Source organism: Erinaceus europaeus, chromosome 4, assembly GCF_950295315.1.
Source record: "Erinaceus europaeus chromosome 4, mEriEur2.1, whole genome shotgun sequence".
NCBI lineage: Eukaryota > Metazoa > Chordata > Mammalia > Eulipotyphla > Erinaceidae > Erinaceus > Erinaceus europaeus.
Window position 1 is genome coordinate 135211892 of NC_080165.1, and position 16113 is coordinate 135228004.

Consider the following 16113-nt stretch of genomic DNA (forward strand, 5'->3'; position numbering starts at 1 on the left):
ACAATAATTTGTTAATGTCATCATGTTTTGCTTATTAATTTAAAAAAATATTTTATGTATTTATTAATGGGAGGGATAAGAGAAGAGAGAGAGAGAGAGAGAGAGAGATAGCCAGACATCATTCTTGTACATTCTTGTGCTGCTGGGGATCAAACTCAGGACCTCATGCTTGAGAGTCCAACACTTAATCCACTGCACCACCTTCTAGACCACTATTTTATTTTACAAATGACTGAAGTATGAGGAAATAAAGGAGTGAGAGCTATTTGCAGATGATATGATAGTATACATAGAAAGACCTAAAGAATCCAGCAGAAAATTACTGGAAGTTATTAGGCAATATAGCAAGGTGTCAGGCTACAAAATCAATGTACAAAAATCAGTGGCATTTCTTTATGCAAACACTAAATCTGAAGAAGAAGACATCCAGAAATCACTCCCATTCACTGTTGCAGCAAAATCAATAAAATACCTAGGAATACAATTGACCAAAGAAGTGAAAGACTTGTATACTAAAAACTATGAGTTGCTACTCAAGGAAATAGAAACTGATACCAAGAAATGGAAAGACATCCCATACTCATGGATTGGAAGAATAAATATCATCAAAATGAATATTCTCCCCAGAGCCATATATAAATTTAATGCAATACCCATCAAAGTTCCACCAAGCTTCTTTAAGAGAATAGAACAAACACTACAATCATTTATCTGGAACCTGAAAACACCTAGAATTGCCAAAACCATCTTGAGGAAAAGAAACAGAAATGGAGGCATCACACTCCCAGATCTCAAACTATATTATAAAGCCATCATCATCAAAACAGCATGGTACTGGAACAAAAATAGGCACACAGACCAGTGGAACAGAATTGAAAGCCCAGAAATAAACCACACCTGTGGACATCTGATCTTTGATAAGGGGGCCCAAAGCATTAAATGGAAGAAGGAGGCTCTCTTCAATAAATGGTGCTGGGAAAACTGGGTTGTAACATGCAGAAGAATGAAATTGAACCACTTTATCTCACCAGAAACAAAAATCAACTCCAGATGGATCAAAGACCTGGATGTTAGACCAGAAACTATCAAATACTTAGAGGAAAAAATTGGTAAAACACTTTCCCACCTATACCTCAAGGACATCTTTGATGAAACAAACCCAGTTGCAAGAAAGACTAAAGCAGAAACAAATCAATGGGACTACATCAAATTGAAAAGCTTCCGCACATCCAAAGAAACTATTAAACAAAAAAAGAGACCCCTCACAGAATGGGAGAAGATCTTCACATGCCATACATCAGACAAGAAACTAATCACCAAAATATATAAAGAGCTCAGCAAACTTAGCACCAAAAAAGCAGATGACCCCATCCAAAAATGGGCAGAGGATATGAACAAAACATTCACCTCAGAGGAGATCCAAAAGTCTAACAAACATATGAAAAACTGCTCCAGGTCACTGATTGTCAGAGAAATGCAAATAAAGACAACATTGAGATACCACCTCACTCCTGTAAGAATGGAATACATCAAAAAGGACAGCAGCAATAAATGCTGGAGAGGCTGTGGGGACAGAGGAACCCTTTTGCATTGCTGGTGGGAATGTAAATTGGTCCAGCCTCTGTGGAAAGCAGTCTGGAAAACTCTCAGAAGGCTAGACATGGACCTTCCATATGATCCAGTAATTCCTCTCCTGGGGTTATACCCCAAGGACTCCATAACACCCAACCAAAAAGAGGTATGTACTTCTATGTTCATAGCAGCACAATTCATAATAGCTAAAACCTGGAAGCAACCCAGGTGCCCAACAACAGATGAGTGGCTGAGAAAGCTGTGGTGTATATACACAATGGAATACTATACAGCTATCAAGAACAATGAACCCACCTTCTCTGACCCATCTTGGACAGAGCTAGAAGTAATTATGTTAAGTGAGCTAAGTCAGAAAGATAAAGATGAGTATGGGATGATCCCATTCATCAAGAGAAGCTGAGAAAGAAAGGGAAACTAAAACCAGGATCTGACTAAATTGAAAGTAGGGCACCAAAGTAAAAACCCTGTGGTGAGGGGTAGACATGCGGCTTCCTGGGCTGGTGGGTTGTGGGGGTGGGTGGGTGGGATGGGACACAGTCTTTTGGTGGTGGGAATGGTGTTTATGTACATTCCTAGTAAAGTATAGTCATATAAATCACTAGTTAATTAATATGAGAGGGGGAAAATTAATTGTATGTCTCGAAGTTTTTAAAACACAGACTGAGTCTTCTTAATATATAGGCTGTGTATTTGATATGGGGACTCTCTCAAAAGCCTAGACCAAGTAGATCAGAGGCAACCAGTGGCACAGCTATTTACAAGATACTGGGTACTATATAGCAAACCTTAACAAAAGGACTTTTCAAAGTTAACCCAATTACCAAATAATGTGATGATAACATTAACTATACATTGTCTTTTTGAACCCTAAGACAGCAGGAACCTCACATGTCCACTAAAGAGCCTATATTTCCCCCTGTCCTGGAACCATTGGATAGGGCCCACTTTCCCACATGCCTCTCCCAATCCATATCAAATAATATTGCATCAGCCGATCACAACCTAATCAACGCAATGATTGCCACCTCAACATGCTTCAGCTCAGACTGTGTCCAGAGACTTCAGGTGTGGAATGACAACCCTTCAGCTTCATTACTCGGGTGAGACCTTTCCTTTCATAGTATTCTCTAATTCCATCCCAGGTGGATCACTTTCTAACAAAGTCCCAAAACCTAGATATAGACCAGGTTCTGTGAGAGAAAGCATATGTTCACACGTATCCATAAACAAGTGCAAAATATATACCTGAAAGCAGAAGTACTCTAGAGTTTGCAGTGAGTACCCCCCCAACACTTCCTCTCCACTATTCCAATCTTTGGGTCCATGATTGCTCAACAATTTGCTTGGCATTGTATGTTAACTCTCTTTTCAGCTACCAGGTTCCAGATGTCATCAGGATGCTGGCCAGGCTTCCCTGAACTGAAGACCCCACCAATGTGTCCTGGAGCTCCGCTTCCCCAGAGACCCACCCTACTGGGGAAAGAGAGAGGCAGACTGGGAGTATGGACCGACCAGTCAATGTCCATGTTCAGTGTGGAAGCAACTAGAGAAGCCAGACCTTCCACCTTCTGCAACCCACAATGACCCTGGGTCCATGCTCCCAGAGGGATAGAGAATGGGAAAGCTATCAGGGGAAGGGATGGGATATGGAGATTGGGTTGTGGGAATTGTGTGGAGGTGTACCCCTCCTACCCTATGGTTTTGTTAATTTATCCTTTCTTAAATAAAACATAAATTAAAAAAATAATAAAGGAATGAGAGGGTGTTTACTAAATAAACTCACATTCCTTGCCAAAACCCAGAGTACCCTATAAATTCCTTGTTGGGTTGTAAGAAGTAAGGGAGTGGATCCGCTGCAAATTCACTTGAAAGAAGTACAAGGGAACACACGTAAGAGATATGCCATTTTCAAATCTCCCTTTATTACTTTATGAGGTAGGATTCATGCAGAAGTGAAATTAGCAAGAAGAAAAAGCTCAGGGACAGTTTCCCAGGGTCCCTAGCAAAGTTCCAAAAGGCCCTTCTGTATGTAAACCTCTCCTCTTAAACGTTTAGACACGTCACACCAGAGCCAGTATCCTATTGACCAACAAGAAACATCAGATGCATCCCGCTGCCCAAAACTCCTTCCACAGGGTGCATCATTCTGTGCTCCAGTTCCCACTTCCCATGCGGTCATGCAATGTATTTGTGTCCCAATTCCACATGTGCAAACTCAGTATAACAAAGAGTCTGCTCTTCAGGGTCTCACTATCCCTGTGCTGTCCCTCAGCAGGGTGACCCAGGACTGTCTCAAACTAGGCAGTTACAAATGGGGATTCCTAGATTTCATTTACTTTCAGTTATTCTTTTCTTCATCGAAAGCATTGCTCACCCCTGGCTTTCAGGCAGCGCTTCAGACATTTAAGCCATTTTGCATAACCATTATCCTAGCTCAATTTCCAGGCCCCATAGAAATGACTCTGCCATGGCAGACATTATAGATTCATCGAGCCGTTTGAAATATAACCTTGGCGGCCTCCCCTATTTAACTAAAAGGGGATCCACACAAAAAGAAGGATGGGGAACATGGAGTTCACTTGGATTGCAGCAGTTGTTGAAGGTGAGTTGATTTCAGTCTGAAAACCAGCAAACCAGCATTCTCTCTCTCTTAGATTTTTTATTAGTGATTTAATATTGATTTACAAAATCACAAGGTAACAGGGGTACAACTCCAGACCGTTGCCACCATCAGAGTTCTGAATCTCCGATTCCTCCACTGTAAGGTACGGCAGCTCTCCCAAGGCTACAGATATGAGTTAACTAGTATTTCTACAACTACCTGTCTATATTTGGCTGTTTTTTTCTTTTAACTTTTTTTTAAAGATATTTAAAAAAAAATTTATTTATTCCCTTTTGTTGCCCTTGTTTTATTGTTGTAGTTATTATTGTTGTTATTGGATAGGACAGAGAGAAATGGATAGAGGAGGGGAAAACAGAGGGGGAGAGAAAGATAGACACCTGCAAACCTGCTTCACAACTTGTGAAGGGACTCCCCTGCAGGTGGGGAGCCGGGGGCTTAAACCAGGATCCTTATGCCGGTCCTTGCGCTTTGTGCCACGTGCACTTAACCCACTGTGCTACTGACTCTCCCCCCCTTTTTTTTTTAAGTTTTTGTTTATTTATTAATGAGAAAGATAGGAGAGAGAAAGAGAGAGAGAGGAACGAGAACCAGACATCACTCTGGTACATGTGTAGCCAAGGCTTGAACTCAAGACCTCATGCTTGAGAGTCTAGAGCCTTAGCCACTGTGCCACCTCCTGGACTACCCCTCCCCCCTATTTTTTAAGGTCCCATCTTCTTGTCCTTTCCAAGTCACACATACACCTATTATTACATCCAACTTTCCCTCTCTCTTTCCTCCTCTCTTTCTGGTTCTGGAGTTGGAGTTCAGAGCCCTCTGGTCATCTTCCCCCTGTCAAAATTACTTTTGGGGTAATTGTTTCTCCAATGGACATGAGCATTGGCAGGTTGATCCATACCCCGAGCCTGTTTTTGTCTTTCCCTCGTAGGGCAGGGCTCTGAAGCATGAGGCTCGAAGACACATTGGTGAGGTCATCTGTCCAGGGAAGTCAGGATGGAATCGTGATAGCATCTGCAACTTGGTGACTGAAAGTCAGTGTTGCAGAAATCATCCCCAAACATGAGACCAGAACTGGATGTGGTGAATAGAGAGAAGTTTAATACACCAATGAGTGAGAAATCCGGATCTCTCCAGAAAGTTCTCTTCCCTGAACAAAGGAACAGCACTGTTTATATAGAGTTTTACATCTTGGTTACAAAGAGAATGCAGACATTGGCACACTGCAGACACATGATCTTGGGCCCTAGTGCTAGCTGGATACAGAGGTCTTATCTCTGGCTAGGCTGGATTCTTCCCTAGGTGTCCTGCTTAGGAATGTGGAGGGAGGAGGTAAGGTAGCTGCAGTCACTGATTGTTGTGAGGCCCATCGGCACAGAGGAAACACAATCTTAGTCTATATGTCCCTGTATCACAGAGGAAATACGAATCTCTACCAGGCACACTGATTCAAATACCTACACAGGGGGAATCAGGCGAGTATATACTCTGTGTTCATCTATTTTTTCGTTTCAGCAGCAAGATACAAAACGGGACAAAATTGTGAACAGGAAACAACAAGTAGGAACAGAGCAGATGAAATTAGGGATCTTAGGGTGGAAGAAAGCTAGGAGGAAGTCCATTCTAAGCATGTTCCAAGTGGCCCACAGTTAGTTTTGCTTGAGTTTAATACCTACCATGGAATTGGACAAAAATATTGTCTGAGAAAATGGTATCCGAGTAGAAAAAAGGGCTAGAAAGTTGGATTAGGACAGAGAGTAGCTCCCATTCTTGGAAAAAAAATCTATAAATAAAATTAACAGTTTACTTCATCCACTTGATCCAGGGCCCATATACATTTAACACAAGAGCCTATGTTTCCGTGGTCGGGAGGCTGCCCAGTGGATAAAGCATTAGACTCTCGAGCCTGTGTTTCCTCTGAGTCCCTATTGGTCAGAGCTCACAGTTCATGGCCACAGCTGGCAACATTGCAGGCTGCACTCATTTTAAGATCAGTCTTCCTAGAATGGCAGGACAGGATGACCCAGCCTCCCTTCAGAAACTGGGGCAGTCCCCACCATTGTTGCTTTATGGTGAGGCTAGCAAAAGGGCTTATGATGGTGTCCCTGATGGAAGTGACACCATCATATGTGTGATGCAAACCACTGTTCTCAATGCCAGTGCTTAGAGCTATACTTCTGAAGACTGTGTCCTTGAATGGCAGTGACAGTAACTTCTTTAAGCTCTAAAATCCTGGCTTGATACAAGGAACATCCATAAGTAAGGAAAAAGAGGATTTTTTTTTTTTTTTTTCAGAAAAAGGAAACATTGACTAAACCATAGGATAAGAGGGGTACAACTCCACACAATTCTCACCACCAGATCTCCGTATCCCATCCCCTCGCCTGATAGCTTTCCTATTCTTTAACCCTCTGGGAGTATGGACCCAAGGTCATTGTGGGATGTAGAAGGTGGAAGGTGTGGCTTCTCTAGTTGCTTACCCGATGAACATGGGCATTGACAGGTCGATCCATACTCCCAGCCTGTCTTTCTCTTTCCCTAGTGGGGAAGGGCTCTGGGGAAGCGGAGCTCCAGGACACATTGGTGGGGTTGTCTGTCCAGGGAAGTCTGGTTGGCCTCATGCTAGCATCTGGAACCTGGTAGCTGAAAAGAGAGTTAACATGCAAAGCCAAACAAATTGTTGAACAGTCATGAACCTAAAGGCTGGAATAGTGCAGATGAAGAGTTGGGGGGGGTTCCTCCATTTTGTAGGTAGCTAGTAAGTATATTTTAGTTATATTCCAAAGGGTCCATGGCTATACTAGTTTTTTTTTTTTAATGCACCAATCATTCTGAATTCTTACAGTAGTACTGAAGTTACTATATGACCGTGATTACAGTTTAGGTAGACTTGACTCCTCCCATCTAGTACATAGACTTTTTCCATTTTTCCTTGGGGAAACTTGTCCAGATCTTGGAACTACAACTCCTCTCACTCCAAAAACTGAGCCCACCAGCATACTATCCTATCAGGTGCACATTAGTAGATTTTTTAATGGAATTTTTGGCAAGGAATATAGATTTATTTATTGGCAGTAAAGGCATTCTCATCTATGTGTGAACACATGCAATTTCCTTGATCTCCCCACACCTCAGTTCTATCTCAAAATATTTTGTGTTCACATAATTATAATGTTTTAATAAAAAAAATTATTTGGGATCAGCAAACCTAGCTCAAATCTTGTTATTATCCAGCTAATTTCCTAATCTCTCTGAATTTTAGGTTCCTAGCTTATAAAATGGTAATGATTACAGTACTGACAACTTCATAGATTATAGTTGAATTAAAAATTAGATAAAGACAATTGAGCATTATGTTATACATGGAAACATTTATATCAATATAAGCTTTTATTAAGTGGCCACTAAAAACTTCTGTCTACCCCCACAACCAAGCAAAACTTACTTTCCTGAGAATGGAATATGTATCAGCAGATCATAGGTACTAATGAAAATACCTTCAAGAGTAAACTATGGTAATTAGTGTTTATAATGTGCATTCTAATGTGTTTTATAGCACACATTATCTCTTTAATACTCACAAGTATTCTATGGTGTGGGTATCATTATTGCCACTTGGCAGATGTGGAAACTGTGCCATAGACTAATAAAATGGCTTGTCTAAGGTCACAGCCAGTAAGTGGTGGAACTACAGCTTAGCCTGATCTTTCCAAATTCTCCTAGGGCTTTCAACAACATCACACTATTTAAAGTCTCAGAAGTTTGTTGCTTTTTAGCAAGAATTTTCCAGAACAATTAGAGCTAATTTATTTCATCTGTAAGAAGGAAACCATTTTTCTTTTTTTAAGATTTTAAAATATTTATTTCCTTTTTTTGCCTTTGTTGCTTTTATTGTTGTTGTAGTTATTATTGTTAGTGATGCCATGTTTATTGTTGTTGTTGTTGTTGGATAGGACAGAGAGAAATGGAGAGAGGAGGGGAAGACAGAGAGGGGGAAAGAAAGACAGACACCTGCAGACCTGCTTCATTGCCTGTGAAGTGACTCCCTGGGATCCTTACGCTGGTCCTTGCGCTTTGCGCCACCTGCGCTTAACCTGCTGCACTACCGCCCAACTCCAAAGAAACCACTTTTCTTAAACTAAATTTTTATACTTTTATTTTGCACACAGTCTTGACTTTGAACCCTGCAGTTGTCAAGATGAGAGGGTTTTTGGTATTTTCTTTAATTATTTATTAAGTTAAATAAATAGCTATTAAAAATATCTAATGTCTCAGGGAAGTTAAGAAGAAAGCTAAGAGACTCTGGTGGTAGTGCACCTTGTTGAGAGCTTGCATCAGCATGCACAGGGACCTGGGTTTAAGCCCCCAGTTCCCACCTGCAAGAGGGAAGCTTCAGAAGCAGCAGAACAATGCTTCTCCTTTTCTCTATTTCCCTCTTCCTCCTCCTTTCTCTCTTCGACTCACCCTTTATCAAAAAGAAAAAAAAAAAGGCGTCTGGGAGTACTGCAACTATCATGCAAGCACTAAATCTCAACAATAGCTCTGGTGTCAAAAGGAGGAAAAAAGTATGGACATTAAGGACATACTTTCTGTGCCAGAATCATTATTTAACTGATACATTATTCAACAGTAGAACAACCATTTTGATCAACCAAAATAAGTGTTTAATTTCTGTCATTTCTCAAAAGTGCTGCTTATATAAAAAGTTACTGGGTCTGTTTACTTTTTTATTACAAGAGATGAAGGTCTGTGATACTCATTGCATATGACCCATTAGAGTGGTTGATTAGGTCTAACCCCAAGGTTTTCTGAGTATAGATAGCTGCTCCCAGTTTCAAATTCACAACAATCAATACATAGAGTGACTAATGCTAACATTTTGTTCTATTCTGAATTGTGATGGTTTCTGTTTGTGATTTTTAAAACAATATCTTGGCATGAAAGCAAAACAACACTCTTATACTCCCCTGGGCTGCAGAATTTTCAGTAGTTGACACTTCTGGCTCAACTTCGCACTAACAGTTTGCATCTAGATTACAACTCTTCCCCATCAGGGAAGCAACACTTACGCTACTACCAAACCTTCCTGTTTATGTTCTTTGATTCAGCAAAGAGCAAACGCAGTAGAATAGCACTCATTCCTCAAAAGGAAGAAGAGCTTACCGAAAACAAAACAAAAGGGTGTGTGTGTGGGGGGGAGACTGATACTTCTTGAAAGAAGATAAAAGGCCAAAGAAAAGAAACCCAAACTCACATTCTTCATCTACCTTGCACCATGTCACGTTCTGCACCAAGAAGAACAGAAAACCACAAAATAGTAAGAGCTTTAAACATATATCCTCAAAGAAATTGTTTCCTGCTTCAGAGAAAATGTTTTCTTCTGTGATTTCTGATTTTGAAAGATGACACAGTGAGTAGACTTTTTTTAGTGGAGCAAAAGAGTGCTTAGTGAAGTGAATAATAAAGGGTACATTTGGGGATAGTTATAATTAGCTCATATACATAACAGGATAACCAGTTCTCTACACATGTTTTAGGGTCTTCTTTAATAACCATAGCTAAAAAAAATACTGACTTTTTTTGGTCTCTGCCAGGATATATTTAGCAATGTTTTGCATTTTATACTCATAATTTGCTGTACTTCATGATTCATAATATAGGAAGTTTTATATATGTGTATTTATATATAGGTAATAGTTGATTATATGTTAAATTAAAGAGGGAAAGATTGTTAAAAACCCAGCATGAAAATATTGTCTTTAAAAAATGTATCTTCTAGGATCAGATATAGCATAGTTAGTGCACTCAGACGTTTGATGCCCCAGAGGTTCAAAGTTCTATTTCTTTTTCTGGCTTTCAGATGAAAATAAATAATTTACATATGTGTGTGTGTAATATACACATATGATATATATCTTAGCCTTAAATGTAAGTGGTCTTCACTGTACTTAGTATGTGCTACTATTCCTTGTTAATATTTTAATTTTAGTTATTAAATATGTAAATATATGTACATTAGATTTAAATAAATACTCCTCTTTAGGAGTCTCTCTTTCTCCCTAACCATTTGTAGAGAACAAAGAGAGTAATTGAGAAGGAAGAAGAAACAGAGAGGTAGAGAGAAAGAAAGCACTACTTTATCACTTGTGAAGCCTCCCCTACAGGTGGGACCTGGGTGTGAGCCCAGGTCCTTGTGCATACCAGGCCCCCTCTTTAATCTTCTCTTAGAGTTTTGGAAGTTGTGCTAACCATTTGGCAAATTTCATTCCTTCTGAGCTCCTATTCCCTCCTATGTAGAACTGAGTTGTTTTGTTTTGTCTGGTTGGTTGGTTTTGGTTGTTTTGTTTGTTAGTTTTTCTTCAACTGTATTTAATAAAAGCAAACTTCAACTTCAATATCACATTATTGAGGAAATATTGATTTCCATGATTGTTGTTGTGACAGGAATATAGTTCCACATTTTCCCAAGATAGGTGTCAGTAAAAGTAATTCAGGCTGAAACTTCAGTGGAACTGTGGTCTATTACAGAAGCCTATATATGTAATATAATATAATATACATTCTTTGTTCTTTTTTCTTTTTAACAGAGATAGAAAAATAAGAGGTAGAGTGAGTGAATAAGTGAAAGAGACCACCCCAATAAAACTTCCTCCAGTATGGTGGGGGCAGACTGGAAGCTGGGTGGCCAAGCCACACACTGTACAAATGGAGGGAGCCATTTCACCAGCCCATTGGAGACTCTTAAATGGATTGACTGGATCTCTGTGCATCTTGCTTCCCATCTTTCCAGTCTATCTGTGCTCAACCAAACCCAAACTATGCTGATTTTTATTTGTAATTTACTCCCCCAATAGGGCCTATTTTAGAATTCTATAAGGAATGTACAAATACTCATTATTCCTAAGTATAAAGAAAAAAACTTCAGGGGCCTGGGCGGCAGCGCAGTGGCTTAAGCACATATGGCACAAAGCACAAGGACAATCGTAGGGAACCCAGTTTGAGCCTCTGGCTCCCCACCTACAGGGGGGTCACTTCACGGGCAGTGAAGCAGGTCTGCAGGTGTCTCTCTTTCTCTCTCCCTCTCTGTCTTCCTGTCCTGTCATTCAAACTTCAGAGTTCAGTATGCCACGCTAGCTTCGCAGCGGTAGACAGATGACCAAGGACACATGGCTGAGCGGAGAAGTAATATTTCTTTATTCACAAGCGAACGATTCAAAAAACTAATCTAATCTAATCTAATCTAATCACCGCACAATTCTTTCCTCCATCTCTTTCCTCCTGTAGCAGTGTCAGGAACCCAGGAAGTATGTAGGATAGGGGGCGGGGAGAAGCAAGAAGTGCAAAACTAGCAAGGACTAAACCAAAATCTCCCGGAGGCAGGGGGAGTGAGACCAAACCAATGTAACAGAATGACCATGTAAAGAGACCACAATGTCAAGCAATGTAACAGAAGGGATCCCAGAAGCAGAACTAGAAGCATACCAACAATTCCCCCTTTTCTTTTTAACTAATTGACCATAGTATCAGGAGTGTGGGGTGAACAGAAACCTATATCATACAGGCATTTTTTAAAAAGAAACTGGCACAAACATGGAGGAACAAGTAAGCAAGCAACAAGATCCAGTGTGATGCCAAGGGAAGGCCTGAGGGGGGCGTTTCTTGCCTCTGTGGGCAAGGCTTTTATTAAGCTAAAGGACATTTCCTGCCTCTGTGGGCTTTTCTTTTCTCCACGGGTGTTTCCTAACTCTGTGGGCATTACCTAGCAAGAAGGGAGGGTATGGCCTATAGAGTCCCATGGCAGCTGGCTGCAGTCAGAGTCTTTGAGAAACCCAGCAGCATAAAGGGAAGCTACTGTAATGTTGTGTACCAGTAAGTCCGATAGAAGTGCCAGTTCAAAGCAGATGTCCACTGAAGAATTGCCGGGGGGTGAATTGTTGCATGAGGATGGTCAGCCGCTGGAATTCCACTTTTCTGTAGAGAACTTGACAACTGCAATTCACTTACTATGAAACAAAACTTGTAGCAGGTTAGAAGTTTACCACAATTGATAACTTGATGATTATAATTGGTTTAAGTATCTTTATAAATTTGGAAGGTCTTTTTCATTTCATTTCAAGGCTCCTAAAAAATCTAAGTGCAATAAAATGTGGTGAGGCAAAGAACCACTGCTAGAGCCTCAGCATGAGAATCATTAGCATAACCATTGTGCAGTCCACTGTTTCTAATTGAGAAGGTATTTGAGAGCTTTACATATCAATAATGTCCTTTTTTACCTTTATTACACCAGTATAAGATGGAGACACACCCTAGGTGTGCACAGGTTTTTTTAGACCAAGTTAGTTAAAATATATTGATTTTTAACTAATTTTTACCTCAGACTTTAAATGTAAGTTAATTTTACCTTTATGAGAATTATGTTGAAAACCTTTTTTATTTAACTTTGCCTGGTAAGAATGTAGCCTTAAAATTACATTTTTAACCTTAAAGTTAATGTTTACCAAACTTCAAACACACACATAAACATGGTCTTCAATACACAAGGAGAAAACTTTTGTTATGAAGACATGTCATTTTAAATACAAATTTAGATCTGTATTATCTTAGTTGTTGGGGGGGTGTGTTGTCCGGCAGTGGCTTCTTGCCCAACTTCAGCTCCAGGAATTGCAGGTTATGATCACTGTACAGATCTCTGCGTATTCTAGCTCCTCTGCCTTCAGAGCCGAGCTGGGGATCTCAGCCAGGGGACCCAGTCCCAGCAGGGAGCCCGCGGTCTCCAGGTGGTCCGGGATCTGCAGGAGGGCAGGCGGGCTGGCCATGCAGAAGGTGCAGGCCGAGGCGCCCTGGGGCGGGAGCCAGGATGGACTGCAGCTCTGCCCACCATGCCCGCCACCCTGCTCCCAGCTCCTGAGGCTGCAGCAGCAGCGGTGGTGGCAGCACGTCTCCAAGCCCTGCCCCGAGCCCCACAGCAGCGAGCAGGTTCCTGCAGGTGGGCAGTGGGCAGAAACCAGAGTGTGGCTCAGAGTGAAATGTTCCAGAAACAGAGAAACAGTCTCATGAAGAAAGGGCAGAGGCCTTTGGAAACCTCTTCACAAGTAGAAAAGCAGCCCATAATGGATAGGTAGCCAAACGTCTTCACTTATCTAGGGGATGCGCAGGTCAGGTCCCACGTTGGTGCGCCGTATGTTGGGCTAGCTTCGCAGTGGGAGACAGATGACCAGAGGACACATGGCTGAGCAGAGAAGCAGTACTTCTTTATTCATGAGCGAACAGTTCAAAAAACTAATCTAATCACAACTCAAATTTGTTCTGCATCCTTCTCCTCCAGCAGCAGTGTCAGGAACCCAGGAAGTATGTAGGATAGGGGGCAGGGAGAAGCAAGAAGCCAAAAGGCAAAGACTAAACCAAAATCTCCCAGAGGCGGGGGAGTGAGACCAAACCAATGTAACAGAATGACCATGTAAATAGACCATAACGTCAAGCAATGTAACAGAAGGGATCCCAGAAGCAGAACTAGAAGCATACCAACACTGTCCTCTTTCTATTTCTCACTGTCCTATCCAACAACAACAGTAACAACAACAATAGTAACAAAAAAAAAATAAACAACAAGGGCAACAAAGGGGAAAAAAATAGCCTCCAGAAGCAGTGGATTCGTAGTGCAGGCACCAAGCCCCAGCAATAACCCTGGAGAAAAAAAAAAAACAGAAAGAAAAAAACCTTCACAGTCTTAATGGTGTGGCTGAGTCCATGTTGATGGTCTCTCGCAGATCTGGGACCCATCAGGCATTGTGCAGACTCATGAGAATCTTCACCCAGTTACTCTTTGTAACTAAAAGATGGTTGGCATATGCTAGAGGCTATTTTAGAGCAATGACAATTTACATTAGCAGGCATTTTAAAGAATATTATTTACTTATTAATGAGAGAATGAGATGGGGGAGAGAAAGTGAGAACCACAGCATCATTCTGGTATATGTGTTGCCAGGGATTAAACTTAAGATCCCTATGTACGAGAATCTAACAGTATATATATTTCACCACCTTTCAGGTCATTTCATAAGCATTTTCTAAGGACATACTTATTTATTGGGGTCAGGTGGTGGTGCACCTGGCTGACTGCACATGAACTCAGTGCAAGAACTCAGGTTTGAGACCCCAGTCCCCATCTGCAGGGGGAAAGCTTTATAAGTGGTGAAGCAGTGTTACAGTTGTCTGTTTCTTTGTCTTCCCCTGCCCTCTTGATTTCTGACTGTCCCCATCCAGTAAATAAAGGTAATAAAAATTAGTTTTTTTTAAAAGGAGGAAAAAGTTATTTTAAAAAATGTTTTAATTATCTTTATTTATTTATTTGATAGAGACAGTCAGAAATTGAGAGGAAAGGGGGGAGATAGAGAGACACCTGTAGCACTGCTTCACCACTTGTGAAGCTTCCCCTCTGCAGGTGGGGACTGGGGGCTTGAACCTGGGTCCTTGTGCATTGTAACAGTTGCACTAAATCAGGTGCGCCACCACCTGGCTCCTAAAAAAAGTTATTTATTAACAAGAGAGAGGTAGAGAGAACTAGAGAATCAATACCGTATATAGTACCGGAGATCAAACTCAGGGCCTTGTGCTTGTGAGTCCTGAATTCTACTCCTGTGCAACCTCCCTAGTTGAGGTTAGCAGATTTCTTTAAACTTTCTCAATGAAACTGTGTTGCAAGTCATATAAACTGAGGAAATATATAGAAGGATGTTCTTCCATTTAGGAATTTATTTCTTTTCACATCTTTTTCCTTGGAATCCCAGCAATTTAGCTACACGTGAGTACAATGTTTTCAAAAGTGAAAATCCTTACAGTATTAGTAGGAAGCTAGAAATAAGGAGCAGGTGATGTCAAAGACTTCTTCAGCAATAAGATTTTTTAAAAATAAAAGAGTTAGAATAATGGATTTCATGTAACTTTGCCTATAATATGAAACCACCCTTTTTTCTCTTCCTTTCTTCCTTCCTTCCTTTCTTTCTTTCTTTCCTTCTTTCCTTCTTTTTTCTCCAGAACAAAGATCTCTTTGTCCTCACCTATGGAGCTCTAGTTGCCCAACTCTGTAAGGATTATGAGAAAGATGAAGATGTGAACAAATACTTAGATAAAATGTAAGTAGATATCTTCGTTGTGAAATACACATTGTTTCTTAACATTCTCTGCTTTGTTTGTCTACTCCTCTTGCTCCAGATGGAGGAAGCCATTTCACCAGCCCATTGGAGACTTTTAAATGGATTGACTGGAGCTCTGTGCATCTTGCTTCCCATATTCCCAGTCTATCTGTGCTCAACTAAACCCAAACTATGCTGATTTTTATTTGTAATTTGCTCCCCCAATAGGGCCTATTTTAGAATTCTACAAGGAATGTATAGGTACTCATTATTCCTAAGTATAAAGAAAAAAACTTCAGGGGCCTAGGCGGTAGCGTAGTGGGTTAAGCACATGTGGCACAAAGCATAAAGACCAGCCTTGAAGTCATTCTCTATCTGAACAGCTGGTTATGTTTTCATGTGGAAAACAAAAGAATTCTTCTGGCCATCTGAAAAACAAACAGGAACAACAGTAATAAAAGTGACTCTGGAACAATTAATTAATTTCTGCTCCTTTTGAAGTCACCCCATAGGTCTCTGTTGTTGTTTTCAGTGTCTCTTAATATCTCTTTTTTAAGATTTATTAGTTTTATTTATTGGATAGAGACAGCCAGAAATCAAGAGGGAGGGGTGATAGAGAGGGAGAGAGACAGAGAGACACCTGCAGCACTGCTTCATCACTTGCAAAGCTTTCCCTTTGTAGGTGGGGCCGGGGGCTTGAACCCAGGTCCTCTGGCATTGTAACATGTGTTCTCAACCTCTTAATCTCTTTTTGAGATCTCTTCTTTT

At 40.8% G+C, this 16113-nt stretch overlaps 1 protein-coding gene across 3 annotated transcripts in view; it reads left to right on the forward strand.

Moving 5' to 3' along the window:
* Positions 1–16113, forward strand: part of TRAPPC3L (trafficking protein particle complex subunit 3L) — a 63033-nt gene that overhangs the window by 6074 nt on the left and 40846 nt on the right. The window contains exons 1-2 of one of the 3 annotated variants that reach the window (XM_007521041.2): positions 9299–9530; positions 15248–15345. In XM_007521041.2, the coding sequence (XP_007521103.1) occupies positions 9489–9530; positions 15248–15345 (140 nt within the window). In that variant the 5' untranslated portion in view covers positions 9299–9488. Of the gene's footprint in view, positions 1–9298; positions 9531–9604; positions 9624–15247; positions 15346–16113 lie in introns of those variants that run through there. The other 2 variants (XM_060190597.1, XM_060190595.1) reach the window with 2 other exon arrangements.